The sequence below is a fragment of the Serinus canaria genome, chromosome Z, assembly GCF_022539315.1.
Source record: "Serinus canaria isolate serCan28SL12 chromosome Z, serCan2020, whole genome shotgun sequence".
In the NCBI taxonomy this organism is placed as follows: Eukaryota; Metazoa; Chordata; class Aves; order Passeriformes; family Fringillidae; genus Serinus; species Serinus canaria.
This window is the reverse complement of record NC_066343.1, coordinates 59,291,850-59,311,320: the sequence shown is the minus strand read 5'-3', so window position 1 is coordinate 59,311,320 and position 19,471 is coordinate 59,291,850. Positions and strand designations below refer to the sequence as shown.

Below are 19,471 nucleotides of genomic sequence, written 5' to 3'. Positions count from 1 at the left end.
GTAAGCAATGACTGCTACTGGCACTGGTTCTTTGAGAGGAACTTCCCCAGAGGCTACACAGCTTTTCTTCCCCAAAGTAACAGTTTGGCGTGGAGAAAGCACCTCTCTCTTTCTTTAGAGGGGTGACTTAGGTGTTTCCATTCACTTAGAGCACTGACCCGGATGTTCCTACCAAAAAACTATCTTGGACAAAACACTGCACCACTGCTCTCCACATCTTAACAGGAGGTGGACATTCTCCAGTGATTGAGGTCTGTCTCAGTTTGCCAGAATGGGACAGTTGTGGCTAAGGAAGAGGCCAGATCCCCAAAGGTCCCCATTTCTCTAGCTTATATAACAAACTAGTTTAGTTTCTGATGGCTCAAAGTGAGCATATATCGAGCCCATTAATAATTACTACAAGGATGTCCAAGAAAAACTGGGAGAAAAGCATTAGGAAAAAAACCCCCTAAAACCTCCCAAAAAATCCAATCATGATAGGGTGAGAAAAGAATGTGGCTGTGGATTGATGGATGATGTGTAGATATTTTTTGTTAGAGACTTATGAAACAAGTAGAAAGTCCAGATGTTTCAGAGACAGTAAATAGTTCAATGTTTCTGAAATGGGTGTTGTCAAGGGAGAATGTTAACACTGAGATGCCCAAATAGGTTATATCTTCCACTTGGCTTTATTATTTGGTGTAGCTGAGGTTTTCTTCTATAAAGAAAAGCATTTTGAGCTTCATCTAAGCAATTCTTTTTTTAGTTTATTTCAACTAAACACATCAGGCTGGAAGTGGTAACAAAATTGGATCTTAGTGTAGGACCAGGTTCCTGCTGCACATGACCAGGGGACAAGCAGCATGATTGTGGCCTGGTGTAATCTTCAGTCCAGTTTTATCTATATTGCAGAAACCCAGAGGGTGGACACTTCACTCAAAGAAATGCTCTGTACTCAAAGAAATTCACTCACTTCTGCACTCAAAGAAATTGCTCTGTACTCACATATTTCTAACTTAGAAGGTCACTTCCTGTCCTCCTCCTAGTTCCTTATAGATTTGCACCTTGCCAATTCAGCTTGGAAACATTGTTCTGCACTTTTACCATCCCCATCTTTTGTTTTCCACTGTCTGAGGCCCTGTTGCTCTTTCTGTTGCTACCTATCTTCAGCCTTGAAGAAACTCTAGTTTGCTCAGCTAGCTCACATTAGTGAGCTGCTTAGGAGACAAACTTAAATCCCAGCTTTGATTTGTGATTTGCTCTGCTGATGCTTTAATTAGTAATAGTCCTTCAATACCGTGACAACACCTAAGTAAGCACACTCTGCAATAGACGTGTCTTGACATTTTATTTTGGTGGATTTTCAAACAGAGATCAAACCTTGCTTCCAGGCTTTGGTCCAGTCAACCCAGTGGCTTCCCTAGTACCAGCACACCTGGCAGAGTCTTCTGTAGTCTGCAGAAAGTTTTCTCCATCACTGCTGGGGTTTGGCGGCTGGTTCTCTGTTCCTCTCAGCAGGCTCTTACTGCTTGGTGCCAGGATTTTCATCTGCAGTCTCTGGGCTGTCCTTCCACCAGCTCCGCAGGGATGGAGGAACAACTCTGCCTTCCAGAAAGCACTCTGTGTCCTCCACAGCTGTTCATAGGGATCTTTTTGAAACTCTCCACCAATTAATCTTGGGTAAGTTCTTGCCCCGATAGGCATTGGGTATTTTGACTTTTTGTCCTTTCTGGAAGAAGGGTTTTCAGACCCAACAGTCCTTTCAAACTAATGCATGCATTAGTGAATGTTCTTCCAGTGGCTTGGAATATGCACATGTACTCCTTCCCTGGGAAAAAAATGAGTGAGCTGTACTCATTCCGTCCTCCATAATGTTGCAGGCTTTGTGCTATTTATGGCTCAGCACCCACCTCCAGACTCTGTTCCCCCAGTTTACTGCAGCATATTCTTTACCTCTGCTCACACCCCAAGGAGTCACAATTCCTTGAGATGAAGACATTGCATACTGTAAGTCAGATAGATGATACTTTCCCCTTAGTAATTGCCTTTCTTCAAAGAATTTTAAGTCATTTATGAGCACAAGGCAACTCATACTCACACCATCTGAGATAGACTGGCAGGTTTTGCTGCTTCTCGTCCTCTCTACAAGGAAAATATGCTCAGAAATAGAATTTAATTTAAATTTTAAGATTTCTACCTATTTTACAAAATCTTTTTCTAATTTACAATGGCAATTCTGAAAAACTTGTATCATAAATAATATTTTCCTTGGACCTGAGGTGTGGTGTATGTATATGTATGAGTGTGTTGCATAAAGACAGATTCACACCTCTTCCTTTTTATACAAAACTGTTGTTCCTCAGCACCTGAGAGCACCTGGAGCATTAGTAATGCAGCGAGCAGAACAAAGGACACTATGTAGGCTCAAAGTGTGACCAGTGTATGCAAAATGTAATCATTGCTGGGACCACTAGAAATTGCATGACCAGCAATGATTTATTAGTAGTGCAGAATCCAGGGAAATACTCCCCTCTAAATTATTGTTTCTCTGGCTCTAAGCATTCAATACATTCCCAGCCTGAGCCAGGGAATTTATTCTCTCCTCTCCTCTGTATTTGTCTGTGGTTTGCATTATCATTCACTAAATATACTTGGACATGACATTACTTTTCTTGAGCTACAGATTTGAAAACTTCTGTGACTCTCCCTTTGACCTTCCACCATTTCAGGAATTTCATAATTAAATCACTAACTCACACTCACTTAATGAATGGGGCCTCTTTTTTGGCATTTTATAAATTATATACTTTCCAAATAAGGGCAGAGTAACAAAAATTATCTAAAACTCACTGGATTGAAAGTCTTGAAATATATCATTTTCATGTTTACACAATTCCTCCCTTTCTTCTAGAAAATATGTGAAAATAAAGTGGATAATCTGCCACAAAGACAGCTTAATGGTAGATCTAAAATATAAATGTCTACCATTTTGTCTGAAAAACTACCATACTTCTGTCACCAACTATTTTCATTAACAATTTACATGCTTTATGGAAGTCTTTTTCTCTACTGATTATTCCAATTTTCAACAAGCCAGAGGAGGAAGAATTTGTCATCAAGGGCCAAAAAGAGCAAGTTACTTGGGTCTTAAATGAGCCAGACCAAAAAGTATCTTATGTTGCCTAAGGTATAACTACATGTTCAATTTTATAAGCCAGCAATGTCAGGTTTGGTCAAAATTGAGTTTGTCTTGGCTGTGAATTTGCTGAAGCTATTACCAAATACACTGAGGGCTGGGGAATCTGCTGACTGTGACTTTGAGAAAAGGAGGGGGCAGACTCAGCTTTCAGAGACTCAGTCCCCAGAGGCAGAAATTGGTATTTCATGGTGGCCTTTGCAGGGCTACTGCTAGCTGTGAGATGTGCCCCACTATTGCTCTAACACTAACTGAGGAAAAGAAACAACACACAAAGTGAAATTTCCAAAACTCAGTGAACATGTGTTTTACTGCTGAAGACAAAGAAGAAAGGGATTCCAGTGTGGGCTGAATCTCGAGATGGGCATCTGGTGCTACCTCCATTGCAAAAGAGGAAGATGAAGAAGGAAATAACTGCCAGAAATGGGATAAGATGGGCTATCCAAAACAACAGACAAAGATACATCAGCTGAGCCAAAAAAAATCATTACTTGGGAGGCTGGTCTGGGAGTTCATGGCTTTGCAGCCTTGTAAAGGCTGGTGCATGACTCTTTCTTTGGCTAAGGCGCTAGACAAGTTCATCTTTTGAAAATTAGCACATGTGACTAAATACACAATGATAAAAGCACTTATATTATTTCCATAAATTCCCCTGACAGCCATTTGAATGCAAATTGAGCAGAAAGAAACCCTGTTTAAATGAATTAACAAGGAAAGGCAGCAGGGGGATGTGGGGGAAGAAACAGGACTGAATACAGACATACTAGATACAACCTCTTAAAAATAGAGTTGGTTCATATTCAACATAATTGAAGAAGGCATTTCATATACCTTTATTTAGGTTCAGAGGACTCTTAATTTATCCAGCCTGAGTGCACCGATACAGTCAAGATAGTGAAACGTTTCATCTATTTCTTCTATTTCAATACTGCAAACCAGGGTCTGCCTCGTACGTGTTTGCTTTCTTGCTTTTGTCTCCATGAACAAAAGAAACAGCAACCTCTTAATTGAAAAGATAACATCACAAAATTGAAATGATACAGCACAAAAACTGTGCCACATGTTTAGAATCTGCAGTAAACTTATTTTGGTGAGCCTCTGTTACTGTGCTTGCTGACCTGGCGTGTGCAAGCTGTAGAAGATTGATGACTGTTTAGAAGATTTACAAGAAAGCTAAAGTTAAGCAGGAAACCAGTTTATTTTATCTTGAAAACTGTGAAGTAAGATGAAAGTTTATACTGCTTCAGTGTGTGGCAGGTTATTTAGAATGTTTTGTTTTTTCTGAGAAAAGGATACACTGGTCAGTGTGAACTTTTGGTTCCCAGTGCTGCTGCTCTACATTGCCATAGTGGAAGCTGAAGCTGTGGCACTGGTGCTAACACCAGGGGCTGAATATGAGTAAGGGCAGAAATAAACTCCTCAAAAATTCACCACCAAGGAAACCAGATGGAGACTGCAGGCTCACCTGGGTGTTAGTCATCCCAAGGCATTTCATTGGAAAGCATTAGTGAAAATAAGAAGGATTGAACTTAATCTTGTATGAAGCAGTGTGGATAAAACTACTCCAGAGGGGAACCAGAATGAAATAAGGCACATAATCTCTCCACATGTACCTAAAACAAGCATCAGCTGCAATATGTCTGCATGCAGTCCTTTCAGATCATGAAGAGCAGTAGGTAGGAACAGACCTATTGAAAAACCAAGTATGGGTTGCAAGAAGTGGCACTGGTGACTCACTGTTGAACAGTGTTCAATTGCCATTCAGCTCTGGTGAGTCAGGGATAACTGTACAGATGGATATATCATGTTCAGAAGAGATGTAATATCATGGCACATCAAATTTACAAAAGTATATTTTCATTTGAAAATAAATTACTTAATCATAAATTACTTCAATTTAAAGAAAATTTTCTTTCCCTATTTTTTAAATAAAATTGTAAACAATTTTACTTAGTTCAAATTATTTGAGGCTGAAATAGTCACATAGCACAATTCGGTTTAAATAGAATCATTTTGAACTTTTGCCTCAAAATTAGAAAATAGTTGATTTGAATTATAGCAAAAAACAAATGGCATATTTAAATAACTGTCCATCAATCCAATAGTGAGGGTTTGAAACAGGCAATAGAACTGATTCCAAACTGTGAACAGATATCCTTTCTTTATGGCTAACTGGGTTTGGCATCTCATGGTTAAAAGATATATGTGAATGTCTAGCTACAGCTGAAAGAAATTAACTACATCCAACAGATCCTTTCTTGTACAGACCACATAAAAGGATAAATCTATGAAATGTTTAGACAAAAGACTCTTTAAAATTAGTCTTTCATGAAAACCATCATTCAATCATCTTCCTAATGTGACCCAAGATGTAAATATACAATGCCTGTACCAGGTGAAATTACACTGTTGTACACACTGCCTACCCAAAACCATAGTACTACAATGCAAAATGCAGATTTTTCCCAAAGGACTCTCTGACAAAACTAAAACTCAAGCCATGCTGGGCACACAACCTTGTCCCCCCTGCAGAACAGCTGCAGAAGAGAGAGTCATAACTGTTTGCAAGGTGCAAGAGAATTGCATGCTAGTTGTGATTAGTGAAATCAAGCCCCTTGTTACCAGACAAATTTCATTGAGTTACCAAAGTGAAAGTGCCTTGGGAAGCTTAACATGAAAGGATTACAAACTTGCTTTGCTGGTCTCATCTGTGGGAGGCCTTGGTTGCATAGGGAAAGCACTGCAGTGAGAGCCTATGCTCAAGCACCATCACTGCCTCAGAGTTCAGATGATCTTTAGGTCAAAATTATTCTGCATTTGATCTCTCTCTCTGCCAAATGGAAGAAAAAGAAGTCCTCACTTTTGTAAAGAATGGAGTGAGGCTGAATGCAGTGGGCTTGTAAAGCTATTTGAATCACAAAGGAGACTGAGCTATAGTTAGAATAATGAAGCTAAGTTAGGATGTTCCAACAGCACAAAACATGGCCCTGATTAAATATTGATGTGAGAATGAGAATTGATAGAAACAGATCACTGTATCAGACAAAACATCTTCCCTAGAGAGCTAACAGCCAGTAACTGCCCAGACAGACATTCAAAGGCACCCCATCAAACCTAGATAAAAATGGGAAAATATTGACACAAATTCATCTGTTTTAACTGTTGCTCTGTCTGGATTGCAAGATAGCTACAGGTCATGCAGCAGTTTCTGTCTGAAAATATTCATGCTTCAAACCATTACCTACACCTGTAAACAACTGCTCATGTGATGATGGTCTGAATGTCAGCAGCCCAACAGGTCTCAGCTCATATCCAACAGACAGTGGAGATTCTGTGGAAGGCTCCAGACAAAACTGGCATCCTTGAAGGACAGTACTGCATCTGTACCACTCTCCACACTAACTTGTAAGCAAAATTTTAAAAAGTGCCCTTTCTCCCAGCAAGATTTCAATTGCTTGAGATGGGGAGAGAGAATCTGAGAAAAACAGACAATTAAGAAAATATTTCCCAGAATTATTTGGGGATGTTGTCTGGCAATGGTGTGAGCAGATGTGCCATGGCATGGTGCCATATTGTTAGGGGGGCTAAGCTGTGCTGCTAGGCAGCCTGTGTGCTGAGCTGTGCCACAGACACCACCTTCCATGGAGAAGAGGTTGCCTGCAGCCAAGTCACTGCTCAAGGCATTCCCAGGCCTCACAGTTACTGTGGCTGTGTGAGAGGAAGGAATCTCATCCTTTGGATGTTGGGGCCTTATCCTGGATCTTGAAGAGCAAGAAATGAAGCAAGAAATCTAGAAAAGTTTAGTTGTTTTTTATGCTTTTAGCTGAATAGGTAAGGTGAGGACCAGTGCTCTGAACCAGGCGGTTTCTGGGCAGGCACCAGACCCACCAATTCAGGGAACTGCCTGATGGCCATGAGATGGGAAAAAATAAAGTAAACCTGCCTGTCCTAGCAAAAAAAGGCATAGAGAGTGACCTGGCCAGTCAGAGAGAAAAAATTCGCCTCTTCTACCTGATCCTCAAGACCCACATCCATGATACCATGACCAAGGATGTTTGGAAGGTGATGGACCAATAAACTAAGCCTCTGTTTCTGAGCTACCTTTATCCTGTGTGAGGGAAGTTGATACTCATCACCCCCTCTGGTCAAGTAATATAGATTTCCTAAATTCACCCTGCACTCATTCTCCGCTAAGGAAATGCTCTCTTGCTCCAAATATTTCTGTCCTGTCTTTTCATTCATGGAAGACTTTTCAGCCACTGGACACTCATTCCATGCTGTGTGAATGCTGCAGATACGCAGTGAATTCACAGATGGAGGGGAAAAGGACAATCCCCAACCTGCGGGACCATCAGCACCACAGGGAGCTGGAAGTCCCCATAAAAGGGTTGACAACTGCTTTAGGATGAGGATAGGCCAATCCTGGCCTAATTTTGATATTTGGGATAACTGCAAGAAGACAGGGAATTTCACTCGGCATCAAAACCACACCATGTGCAGTTTGGAAAGATGTGTAACAAAGACATACAGAGAAATGAGGATAGATGACAAAATTTCAAAATAAAGTTAATTATAGTTATGCATATCTGACACTAAAACAGTTCTGGTAATAGAATCTCATATTTGCATCCTTTGAAATATCAGTGTCATATTTTCTATTGTTTTCAACTTATTTTCTCATATACAAGGATCTTTCCTACAGTACTCTTGATGAGTTACTTTGGTAATGTTTTTCTCTCTGAATTTTCTACAACTTTCAGTTCAAGAAACTGAATCTGTTATACTGTAGCCTTAAAGTAACCGCAGAATATAGACATGAAGAATAGAGACACTGCTCAATAGAAGCAAGTCATTTTGACAGGTGAAGAAAAATCCAAGCAATTCTGAAAGAGAAATAAATATTGAAACAATTTATGTACTCCAGCTATCACAGCCCATAAATGATTACATGAAAGAGATATTTTAAAAAACGCATGTAACAAGATTTTTCCTTTGTTCTGTAACCACAGATACAGCTTAAGTTTCCTCATGGGAAACTTTAAAATGGGGGAAAAAATGATGGCATTTACCTTACCATATGGAGGTCTACATATTTCAGTGCAGTGGTGGTATCCAACATGCTTATCTGCACTCCCACTTGACTCTACATCTGTCTAACTACCCAGGAGAGTGATGCATCTGGAAAGGTTGAATAGGCCAAGGGAGTTTACATGCATTTTGCAATGTTCTTGAGAAAATTTACTGGAGGGAGGTCAACATGTCTTTTTTCTTGTATCTCTTCACATTAAATAAAAACACATTGTACGTTATCTGAACACCCTGACATCTAGGTTTGTTTGTTAGTTTGTTTGTTTTCACTAAGAATGCAGAAACATATTGGAAAGTGTTTGCTTTTGAAAACGTTGTATGCAAGGGGAAAGCTTGAGAGGGCGTAATAGGAGGATTAGTACTGAGTAACAGATGTAGATGAAGAGATAAAACAGGTTTCTGGTGGAACAGATTACAGTCAAAAATGCTTTTTGAAGAAGTTCATAGAGTTGCACTCCAAAAATTAGCATCTTTGTTATTTATGGTAGTGATTCATGGTAGCCTGTGACAGGATGCATGGGAATGGGCAGGCCCCTGCAAGAAACGTGGGGAGGGTTGAGCAGTGCCAGGAAAAAGGACTTGCCCTGGGGGTGGGGAGACCTTTCACATGCCTCCTCTGTCCATGCAGCCTGCCAAGGCACCGGCTTTGATCTGCCCAGGATGACAGTGAGCCAAACTGTCCCTCATTCAAATGAATCCACCAGACAGTTGTGAGACATTCCTCAAAGGGTCACCAGCGCAGGGCTGCGGAGGAGGGCAGCTCTGGCCATGCTCCTGTATAACATCTCCTCACAGCCGCACCACCTGCTGCAATTTCCCCCCACATCAGGCTCAATTTGTATGCAAATCCTCCCTCATTTATTCTTGCTCCCTTCGGAAAGGACAAATTAAGTATAATAACGGTAATTGCTTTAATAACATGAAGAAAATGACACCTTTATGGGACCAATAATCAAAGACTGAGACTGTAATACAGCATGACAGGTGTGAAGGCATGCCACCAGCAGTGATTTTCCCATTTCAGTATTTCTTTCGTCACCCTGAAAAGTGGCTGTCTCGGTGAGCCAGGCATGGCTGGTGCCTGGCTGCAAGCCACACACAGCTCCTGACTAGCCCGGCAGGGTTCCCATGGCAGAGGCACCAACAGCAGGCAGCGGCTCCACTGGAGCTCTGGCTGCAGGTCATCAGCACGTGGCTCTGGAGCACATGGGTTGGCATTGCCAGGGGAGGTAGAGCCCCTGCCAAGGCTTCCTCAAACCGGTGTCTCCCCTCAGCCCTGCGGCAAACAAATATCTCATGGCTGGTGGGTCATAGGCTCAGGTATATGGCCATCCCTGAGGGGGCCTCAGTGCCTGAGGTCTCAGTGCCATTCAGTGCCCACACCTCACCAGGCTCACCTTCTGCGTTCCTTACGCCAAACCAGACATTATCTAATTTTGGCAACTTTTCTGGTTTAATTCTGACATTAGTAAATGAAAATCAACTTTCAGTATAGTTAGCTGGAGCAAGGCACTTTTGATCTTGGCTTTTAGTAATATTCCAAGCCATCTACTAACAATTACATTTTCTAGCTATTTGTATTGTAACCTGTAATTTTGATCAGAAAAGAGAGTCTCAGAACTATCTTCCTGTAATAGTTCTTGCTTTGATGAAAGACAAAACCATCATCAAAGACCAATTATTGCATGAACCAGAGTTCCCACCCAAAATAAGCAGATATGGAAACACAAAAGATGATGAGAAAATGAGCCTCCATGCACACTCTGATGAAGAAAGAACAGAATTCTGTGTCTCATGACAACCATGAATGAACTGGTCCTTGGGTGCCAGGGGAATTCCAGACCTGTGTTAACAACCGCTCCAAGGACACACTTGTGTGACACAGGAGAGAGATGTGCAAACAGGTGTGAACATCAAGGGGTTTTAAAATGTTACAGCAGGCAGAAATTAGAAGGATCCAGTCACTAACTGGAAACACTAACTTCTAGTGAGCACCTCCTCAGGCTTTCATCAGGTTAGATGTGAAATGGCTCTCACAGACCAAGTGCTTGAGAGCATGCTAATCACTGGTATCCACATAAAGCACCACACTTGAAAGAAAAAACAGTTTCTGTTTAATTTGCTTTGATCCAAAACCTAAAAGCAAAACTGCCTTCTGAATCATAAGCAGACAGATTTACCATCCCACAGCAGTTTTATGAAAGATTTGTCCTCATTATTGAGAACCTAGAAAACAAGATATTTCTAATCTACAAACACAGCCTACATTTTCTTAAGTGTCTTTGTCACCAATACATCTACATATGAAATCACCATATTTGACCTTGATATTAAAATTCTTCAGAGATCAAAAGCAAGTGCTAAAAATAGGCAAGATATTTATATAGCCCATAATAGTAGAATCCTATATTACAGGCACCTCTTAGTGGAGACAGGCCTGAACTGAAATCTCAGGTCTGCACATCATACCAAGAAAAGAAAACAAATAAACAAAGAGCTGATGTTCCGTCTCAGATCTCAGAAGTTTACCAGGAATGTTCCTGGTAAGAGGTAAAAGACTTTGGTGCATGGATGTTTGGTGTTCTTAATGTTCCAGAAATCAAAAAAAAAAACCAAACCCAAAAAAAACAAAACCAAAAAACCAAGAAAAGCAAAAGAAGCTCTCTTTAGTCTGAGAATGAGCCCTGAAGTCAGCATGCCATGTGAATGAAATGAGAGAACCCCAAAGAAAAAAGCCACAGCAACATACTGCTATCTTAGGGTAAACATTTGTTTGCAATATCTTTTAAAAATAATACTGTCAACTTCAGTGATTGACGATTTCACCCCATTTATCACTGACAACCAGAATTATTTTTTCAGCTGTGGATCATGTTAATTGTGGAAGCTAATAGAAAGGAATGTGAGGTAAATGGTCTCAATACCTTTAGTATATGTGATGACTTTCACAGACTTGCAGTACTGTATTTACTGTAACCAAAAGGTCATGCTCTATATCTTCAAGGCAAAAGTGAACTTTCCTGCATCAATCACACTCCTGCAAACCATGCAAAAACTATTTTAGACAAGGCAATTAGCATTTTTAAAAATCAACCTTAGTTTCAAATAGTTGAAGGAAGTTCAATTTGATTCTTTCAATTCTGACACACATGTGTAAACCAGAGAGGACTACAACTACTTAGCTGGCAAACAAAGTAATTTGTTAAAAATGGACTGTTAAATGTTGTTATAACTCATGTTATTGAAAACGAGTGCTAATTTCTTCTCTGCAGCAAGATAAATATTGAGAAAAGGATGATATTGCATTTTTCATTCCACTGTTAGACAAAAAAAAAAAGGAAAAAAGTTTCCCAGATACTGCATTTAATCAGTGTTAATTTTAAATGGCGCCAATCTCATTCACATCTTGAATATCCGGGTTCTACAAAAATACCATACATGGCAAAGCTATAATAAAATAGTTCTGATGTAGTTTTGCAAACAGGTATTTGTTTTCACAAGCATTAAAATTTGATACTATCAGAAATGGGGTCTTCAAAAGTTACAATAATACAGCAATTTGGGTATAAGTTTCTGTGAGGAAATGCTAGGATAAATGCTTTCAAATAAATGAAAAGGTGACAAAAGACAGAAAATGCTACTTTAGTGTATGTTAACAGAACAGAAAGTGGATTCATGTCTATATAGATGAGATTTTTAAAGTGCCAACTTTAATGCACAGCAGGAATTACTGCTTTCAAGGGATCATGTCAAAAAAAAAACAAACCCAAAATGTAAACTACTATAAAATTACACTCTTTATATTTTTTCACAGGATGCCTTTTTAATCCTGAAATATCTATCAACCTTCAAAATTCAAGACTGTCATATTGTGAAAACACCAAATACTTTGCTGCGTGATTGGCCATCAAACTTGTTTTGGTTTTCCAACATTTTTATGCAAGTCATGATTTCCTCTCTCCTGCCTACCATCTCTGGAATTATGCGTTTGAACAGCAACAGACCTTTTGTTTGGGATTTCCATGATTTAGCATTTCAGCTGGCACTGTTTTAAACGAAGTTACAAAGTTCCTGTCCTTCAATGTTCAACGATTCCTTAGAAAGATGGCAGCTCTTCATACGAGGAAGTTGCCAAACCACAAAAGGATTTTTTGTCTTCTTTTACTTACCACATACAAATGCATTTTAGTGCACACTGAAACGCAATAAATTATAGTTACATTGCATGGTAATAAAATGAACCACAGTGTTTCACTTCTGCAAGGTGATACATGAAAAAAGTACTGTGGTGGCTAGTTTTATTTGTTGTAATTTTTTAGGTACAATTCATGTTTCTTGCTCCTTAGCAAATTGGCAAGTTTTCAAATGCATCTATATAGTTATATGTATAATTTATTTAATGTGTGAGGATATATTTCTGTGCTTAGAAATTAATTGCAACACCTTTCTATTACAAATAAGGTCTTTACCAAAACCAGCCTGGAGGAGACTGATGGGAGATTTCATCACAGTCTACAACTTCCTCATGAGGGGAAGCAAAGGGGCAGACTCTGATCTCTTCTCTGACCAGTCACCAGTGTCAGGACCTGAGGGAATGGCCTGGAGTTGTGTCAGGGGATGTTTGGGATGGATATCAGGAAAAGGTTCTTCCCCCAGAGGGTGTCTGAGCACTGGAGCAGGCTCCTGAGGGAAGTGATCACAGCACCAAGCGAGACAGAGCTCAAGTCTCCCAACAATGCTCTCAGGCACACGGCACCATTCTTGGAGATGGTGCTGTGCAGGACCAGGAGCTGGACCCAGTGATCCTTGTGGGTTCCTTCCAACTCAGAATATTAGACAATTCAGGCCATTTTCAGGCAAAGACTGTCTCTCTTGCCGTAATCATCCCAAACCAATGCTGGGCCTTTTGCTGATTACTTCAGTTGGGTTTTCTGACAAGATTAAACCTGACAAGATTAGAATACTTCTGTTTTCTCCCAGTTTACTGCTACAGGTAACTGGAGCTCCACAGACTACTGTTAGTATCAATACTGACATTCACATATCTGCCTTTCCTAAAGAGACTTGGTGATTAAAAAATCAAGGTATATTTAAGACATTGTAAATGGAAGTGCTGAACATGATATCCCATTAAACCCACCAGAATACCACATATTACATTTTCCTATGAAATGCATATATAATGAGCAAGCTATGATATATATAGCCTATTTTGGCTTCTCTAAACGTAGCTGTGATAAAAGCTTAAATACATTATAAACAGCTAGAAATAAGAATAAATGTCTCAGAACTATTTAAATTAAACTTCAGTCAAACCCACACAATGAAATTAGTCAGTTTGCTCATGAGGGCAGATGACTGAAAAGAGTAATGGTCTTCTTCAGTTTCTTCCCCTAACAATTCAGTACAGCCTGCTTGATTTCAGGTATCCTTTTCAACTACAGATGCTGAAAAAGGTATGTTTTTTGTTTTTATATTGGATATGGGACTCCTTCTTATCCTCATGTTAACCTGGGCCCTGGATGACTAACCCTACAGCTGACACAAACAGATGTTTTTATTTGTTTAAACTATTAGGTCAAAGGGCTAATGAGCTAATGAAAATTCTTTTAAGAGCTATCAAATGAGGCATGATTATCTGGTTTTCAGTTTCTATTAGTATGAAACAAAAGAATTATAAAGAATTCTCAGTTTACAAATCTTTCATTTCATTCCTAGTCTTGATCAAGAGGCAGATTTAAAAAACAGTGACTTGAGAAAAGCATGCCTCAGTAACTGCATTACCAACTCCAGTCTGGTTTAGCAGTGGTGTCCTTCCATCAGCTGTTACAACTTGCACTGTGAGAGCACCTTCTACTCAAATAGTGTTTGACAGGATAACATTCAGCCATTTCAGCAAGCTCTTATTTTTCCCAGAATATACTCCTTTGCTCAGCTTCTGTAACTTCTGTTTTGTATGTGTACTTTGCCGTGTCATTTATTTAAAAATAATTTAAATTCACATAAACATGTCCCTCAGTTTAATATTATGGAGTAATTGTGTAGGGATTATTCCAATCCCTGTTTCACCAATAAACCTGCAATATCTTTCAGATGTACTTCCAGAGTAAAAACATCTTGCTGTGGAAGAAATCAGCTGAATTTGGAGGTTTCTATTTCATACATATGTACGTGAATTTGCAACTATGTATGATGTACCAGTAATTACACAGTAGCATTTGTTTTCACCTATGAGTAAATACTTTATCTTGAAGAATCCACATCAAGGTAATATGCCATGCTCCCAAACTGATTACTTACCCAAGAAACAAAAACTTACCAAGTCAGTTCTACACAGTGTTTATTTTATTTTATTTTATTTTATTTATTTTATTTTTTTTTTTTTTTTGATAGTGGAAATCATGTATAAATCACAAACAGTACAAGTTCCCCATGTCAGCAGTTGACCACTTGATTGGGTCAACTTCTGTTGATACTGTATTTTTAGTATAAAGTCAAGATAATATGGCAGTTAACTAATACTTTTGACTACAGTAAAGATACAAACTTTTGTAATATAAATTAATTGCCATTACAAAAAGGCAACTGTATTAAGTAATACGGTACAAAAATCTGCAACTTCTATAAATATAATGAAATGCAAGAAGTTAAACGAAATAATACATCACAGATTTTTGTATAGCGCATTTGAATAGGCAAGCTGAGATACACATGGAGCATTATACAGCAAGAAAGAATATCAAAACCCACTAAGACTTAACTCTTAAGCCGTACAAATGCTAAAAGTACAAGTACAGGACACAACATGAAGCAGTTAAAATTACCAGCTCAGAGTGGGCAGACAAAGAAGCCTTACTGATGAGTTGTAAAGCATTAGGCAGCAGACAGAAGGTTGTCAAAACCAGCTGTTGTTGGATACTGATTGATAATGTTTTCATTCTGACGGCTGAGACACCGCAGACAGCCACAGGTCTGAGAAGAAGCCCAGTGTGGGCACACACACACACACATACACACACACACACACACACACACACACACAAAGTAATTTAACAGATGGCTAAAGAACATTAAAGCACAATATCTTTTTTTAAAAAGACAATGTTCACTCCTTAATGAGCTTGCATGGAAAGAAGAGCCTAGTGCCCAAGTTTATTCCACCTAAATGACAAACACATGTGAAAAGATTTAAACAAACAAACAAAAAAACCCCAAAGCAGTTAAGATTGGTTATCTAAAAACTGCATGGTGCTTACATATTCTACCATAGCCAGAGCATTCAACAACACTATAGACAAGGAAGTGTGACAGGAGCTGCTATGAACATTGTTATCCCCTCATAAAAAGGTGAAGTTGTTTATAGACATCTAAAAGGTACACATCCATTAAGTCCATCTACAACACAAAACCACAGAAGTACTACATTCAAAGTAAAGTGTTGGTCTTAGCCTTCAGCAGTTATGAGGTATTGTTTCAACCTGTGATGAGGAATGATCACTATATTAGTAAGAAAAAGCATACTTAAAATAATTCTGAAAATTAAAATCACTGCTTCTGTGCAGTTGACATTTGCCTAAAGAAAAATCATTGAAGTATGGAAAGGTCCTAGTCTAAATGGCCACTGGCATTCTCCAAAACCACATTATCAAGGACTTCTTGGGCATTTCCATGTAAGTTATGTAGCACCTTCAAATAGTGCATAGCCAGGAGATCACGACCAAAAGTTGGAGCTGCTTAAGTTTTTGGACCAGACAAACTCACTGATGAGTGAAATAAGTACAGTTTCAAGAGTGCAATAGAGTTGGGCTTATTTTAATTTCCTGTACCTTTTGGTCCATAACTAAACAAAAGCAGGGGCAAATAGTAAAAAGATGTGATTTCACATTTTTTAATGGCCAATGAAAAAGCAGTAAAAGCTTGGAATCCCTCATTTTTCCTTCCCAGACTGTCTGCTTTCTCTGGAAATAATGCTCCTACTTCTCCTCCCTGCTTATTTTTCACTGTCCTTAAATAGAACAGAAATATGGGGGCCTTGTGGAAATCTGGGGACTCTATAGCCTTTAAGCTCATGTCAGCAATGAGGGAATTTGGAAATGTAAATTAGATCCAGCTCCTCTTTAAATCCAGGGAAGAGAACCTCCTTAGCACTCACAACAGAAACTGATGGGCAGCTGGGTCCAGACTAAAGTGTGCAGAGAGAACTGAATCAAAGCAGGGCTCCTCTGTGCTTTAAAATGAACAATTCCAGTTCTTGGTTGTCTCCAGGAGTATTAGCAGTGAGACGATTGACCTGACAGGAAAGAGAACATAAAACAAAGCAAGGACATGCCCTTCAGGCTTCCTGCCTATTCCATCTCAAAATTAAACAAGGAGTTTACCAGTTTTCCCAGCTTCTTTTTGATGATAGAAAGCAGCTACAACAGTGGGAGCAACGCAAGAAATTAATAGAAATTGAAAAGTAAACTAAAATACCTATGAGAAAAATTTTGTTTATCAAAGAGCAAAATTACAATTAATAGAGAAATGGCTTTTATGAGCCTTTAAAAGCCGATGTTTACTATTTTCTTATCCCCAAATAAACTAGCAAGAAACTACAATAAACTTCTAACAGAAGATAAATGCTCAGAGTGGAAAGAAATGTTGCTTAAAGCCCCGAAATCAAGGCATTGTGTGTTTCAAGACAGAAGCAGAGCTGATGAGGAACTAATGACACCTCACTCGAGTTTGTGTTTGCAGACACTCATGCACAAGGGCAGCTGAATGTGCAAGGCACAGCATTCAAGGCGTGCACCAGTCCAGTGACTGATCTGCACATACCCTGTTGTCACTGTGAACCAGTGGCCTGGCACGTTTCTTCAGTGGACAAAATCAGTTTATGAGTTTTTTAGAAATCAACAAAAGGTAGCCAAAATACTGGTTTTAGTGGGGAAAACACGGAAAGAGGAAACGTGGACTGTGTTACGTGACCCAAATCAACTTTTTCTAAATGTATTACAAATGTTGTTTCCAATTACTACTTTTTCATCTTCTAAGTAACATTTAGGCCAGAGGAAGTTTGAAAGAACAAGATATAATCCCCATTGAAAAGAGAAGTTTATAGTACAAACACTGGAAGACCCTTAATGACTGGATAGATGCCTTGGCAATGTTACAATAACAGTAGTAGTCTACGAATGAGTGATAAAGGAAGTATTTAAAATCACTTATACTTTCAACAAGCAATAAAGACTCCACAGACGAACTAACAGATATTTGCTCTGCTTTGCTTATGGAAAACTACTTTCAATGAAAATTATTACTTTATTCAACTTCTGTATATTTCTAAAATCTTTCACATACTTCCAAAAATCTTTTTACTTAGATCACCTGTTTATGTCAGCTGATTTCCCCAAGTACTGTTATCTGTGCACATCTGTTTGTTAATTTACTTTTCAGCAAACTTCCAGCAAAATACCATACTGCCTCTGGCAGGGTTTTGCAGTGACTTTAGAAGAGACTCAACTACCTTGTGGAGTCCACTACCTCAACTGTGTTTTCACTTAGTAAAACCTCAGGAATAACCTTTGAATCAACATGAAACTGCTTGCATTTTAGGTATCCTATTAAGGTTCTCAGGGCTGTGCTTTTCCATAATGTGAGGTCAATAAACAAGCTAAATTAGACTCATAAATTCTTTAGACGTTACTTGTTTTTAAAATTCAAGGTAAGACGTGGAATTCCTCCTTTATGGTCTAAGTTATTTTTGTGCGTGTAAATTTTTCTACCAAGGATGATCGTGGTGCAAGAAAGCAACATGCAGTGTGCAGAAATAGTGGTAAACAAAGAGTAACTTTTTACTTCAGTAGTGCAGACAACTTTACTGGAAATAGCTGTGTTCCTGATTCACAGAACATTTATTTTAACCAAAGGACATTCTGCATTAACTCTGTATGAACAACATATCACAGCTCAGCCTTGATACTACACTGTAATTAAGCTGTGACAGAGTGAGCAGGTACAGGGATGCGTGGGAACCTCTTCTTTCTCTTGCCTTTCACATTCTTGAAGGTTCGAAGTCTCTCTCTTCTAGCAAGTTTATTAGAAGGGAGAAGCTGTCTTTTACTGCCTCCATATCATCCAAGGAGCAGGGTTTAAGAATCCAGCGCTTTCCACGTGCAAGTGGCTCAAGTTCAAAATATTTTTTTATCTATTAAGGAAAAAAAGAGAGACCAATGGATTATATTATGACAACTCTCTGTCTCACATCTAAAAACCCAAACCAAATTAACCAAACAAAAACATGTAAAAAAATCAGGATATTCATTTTTAGAATCTTACCCACAGCTGCTCTTATAATACAGGTTACATTACATGACCTGAAAGTGTTTTCTTTAGGGGTGCTTGGAAACTACCATTCTACCCATGCATTTAACAGCATGGGAGGTCTGAGGAAGAATTGTACTGACTTGAGGAAAACAGCAAAGCATATAAAATGTGTGCTCAAAAACATATCCAAAACAGCCAAAGCAAATAAGAAATTGTGTTTGTATTTCAATGCTAAAAATGTATGTTTCATTATACTCTTATTGGTAAATACTTAAGATATAGAATTTGTCACCATACTACTGTAACTTCCCAAAGTAAACATAAAAAAATTACAGATCCTAAACATTCCAGTCAAACATGAGCTATAGCACAGCATGTCTTTGTGACCAAGAAAATCCTATAAAAATAAAAATTCTTCCAAAATTACTTAGCTTTTTTAAAATTAAACATAGAAGACTAACACATAAATGATAGTAGGATAGTAGTATTATACATGAAACATGATGCAGTTTCTTGGAGACATTAATCATTACCGACATTGCAACCACTGTCAAGACACAAATACAGACCCAGAAAGACTGAGAAAGGAAAGACTTTAATTTGGTAGTATATTCCAATCACTTTTCAAAATGATACGTACAATACCAAAAAGAAGTTTTTGATGTCTCTTAGAAGAGAACAGCAGCCTGCAGGTTATACTGCTCCACAGTTTACTGTTTTCATTAAAATTTTAGTCTTTGAAGGTATTTGACCCAACAGTCTACTCTACAATTTGACTTGTCCAATAGAATTTTAGTTTTTACATCCAGAACAACATCCCTCGATTCCTGCAACTGTCCATATATCAACAGAAATATTTAGTCCTGACTTAGTTTGCACACTTTTGTTCATTGTAATTATTGC

At 38.7% G+C, this 19,471-nt stretch overlaps 1 protein-coding gene across 4 annotated transcripts in view; it reads right to left on the bottom strand.

Moving 5' to 3' along the window:
• Positions 1–1,442: 1,442 nt before the first annotated feature.
• The window catches only part of ARL15 (ADP ribosylation factor like GTPase 15), a 239,060-nt gene continuing 221,031 nt past the window's right edge, over positions 1,443–19,471 (bottom strand). For 3 of the 4 annotated variants that reach the window (XM_030237333.2, XM_030237331.2, XM_018920639.3), the window contains one exon: positions 15,939–18,449. In XM_030237333.2, coding sequence (XP_030093193.1) covers positions 18,297–18,449 — 153 coding nt within the window. In that variant the 3' untranslated portion in view covers positions 15,939–18,296. Of the gene's footprint in view, positions 1,808–15,938; positions 18,450–19,471 lie in introns of those variants that run through there. The other variant, XM_050987034.1, reaches the window with a different exon arrangement.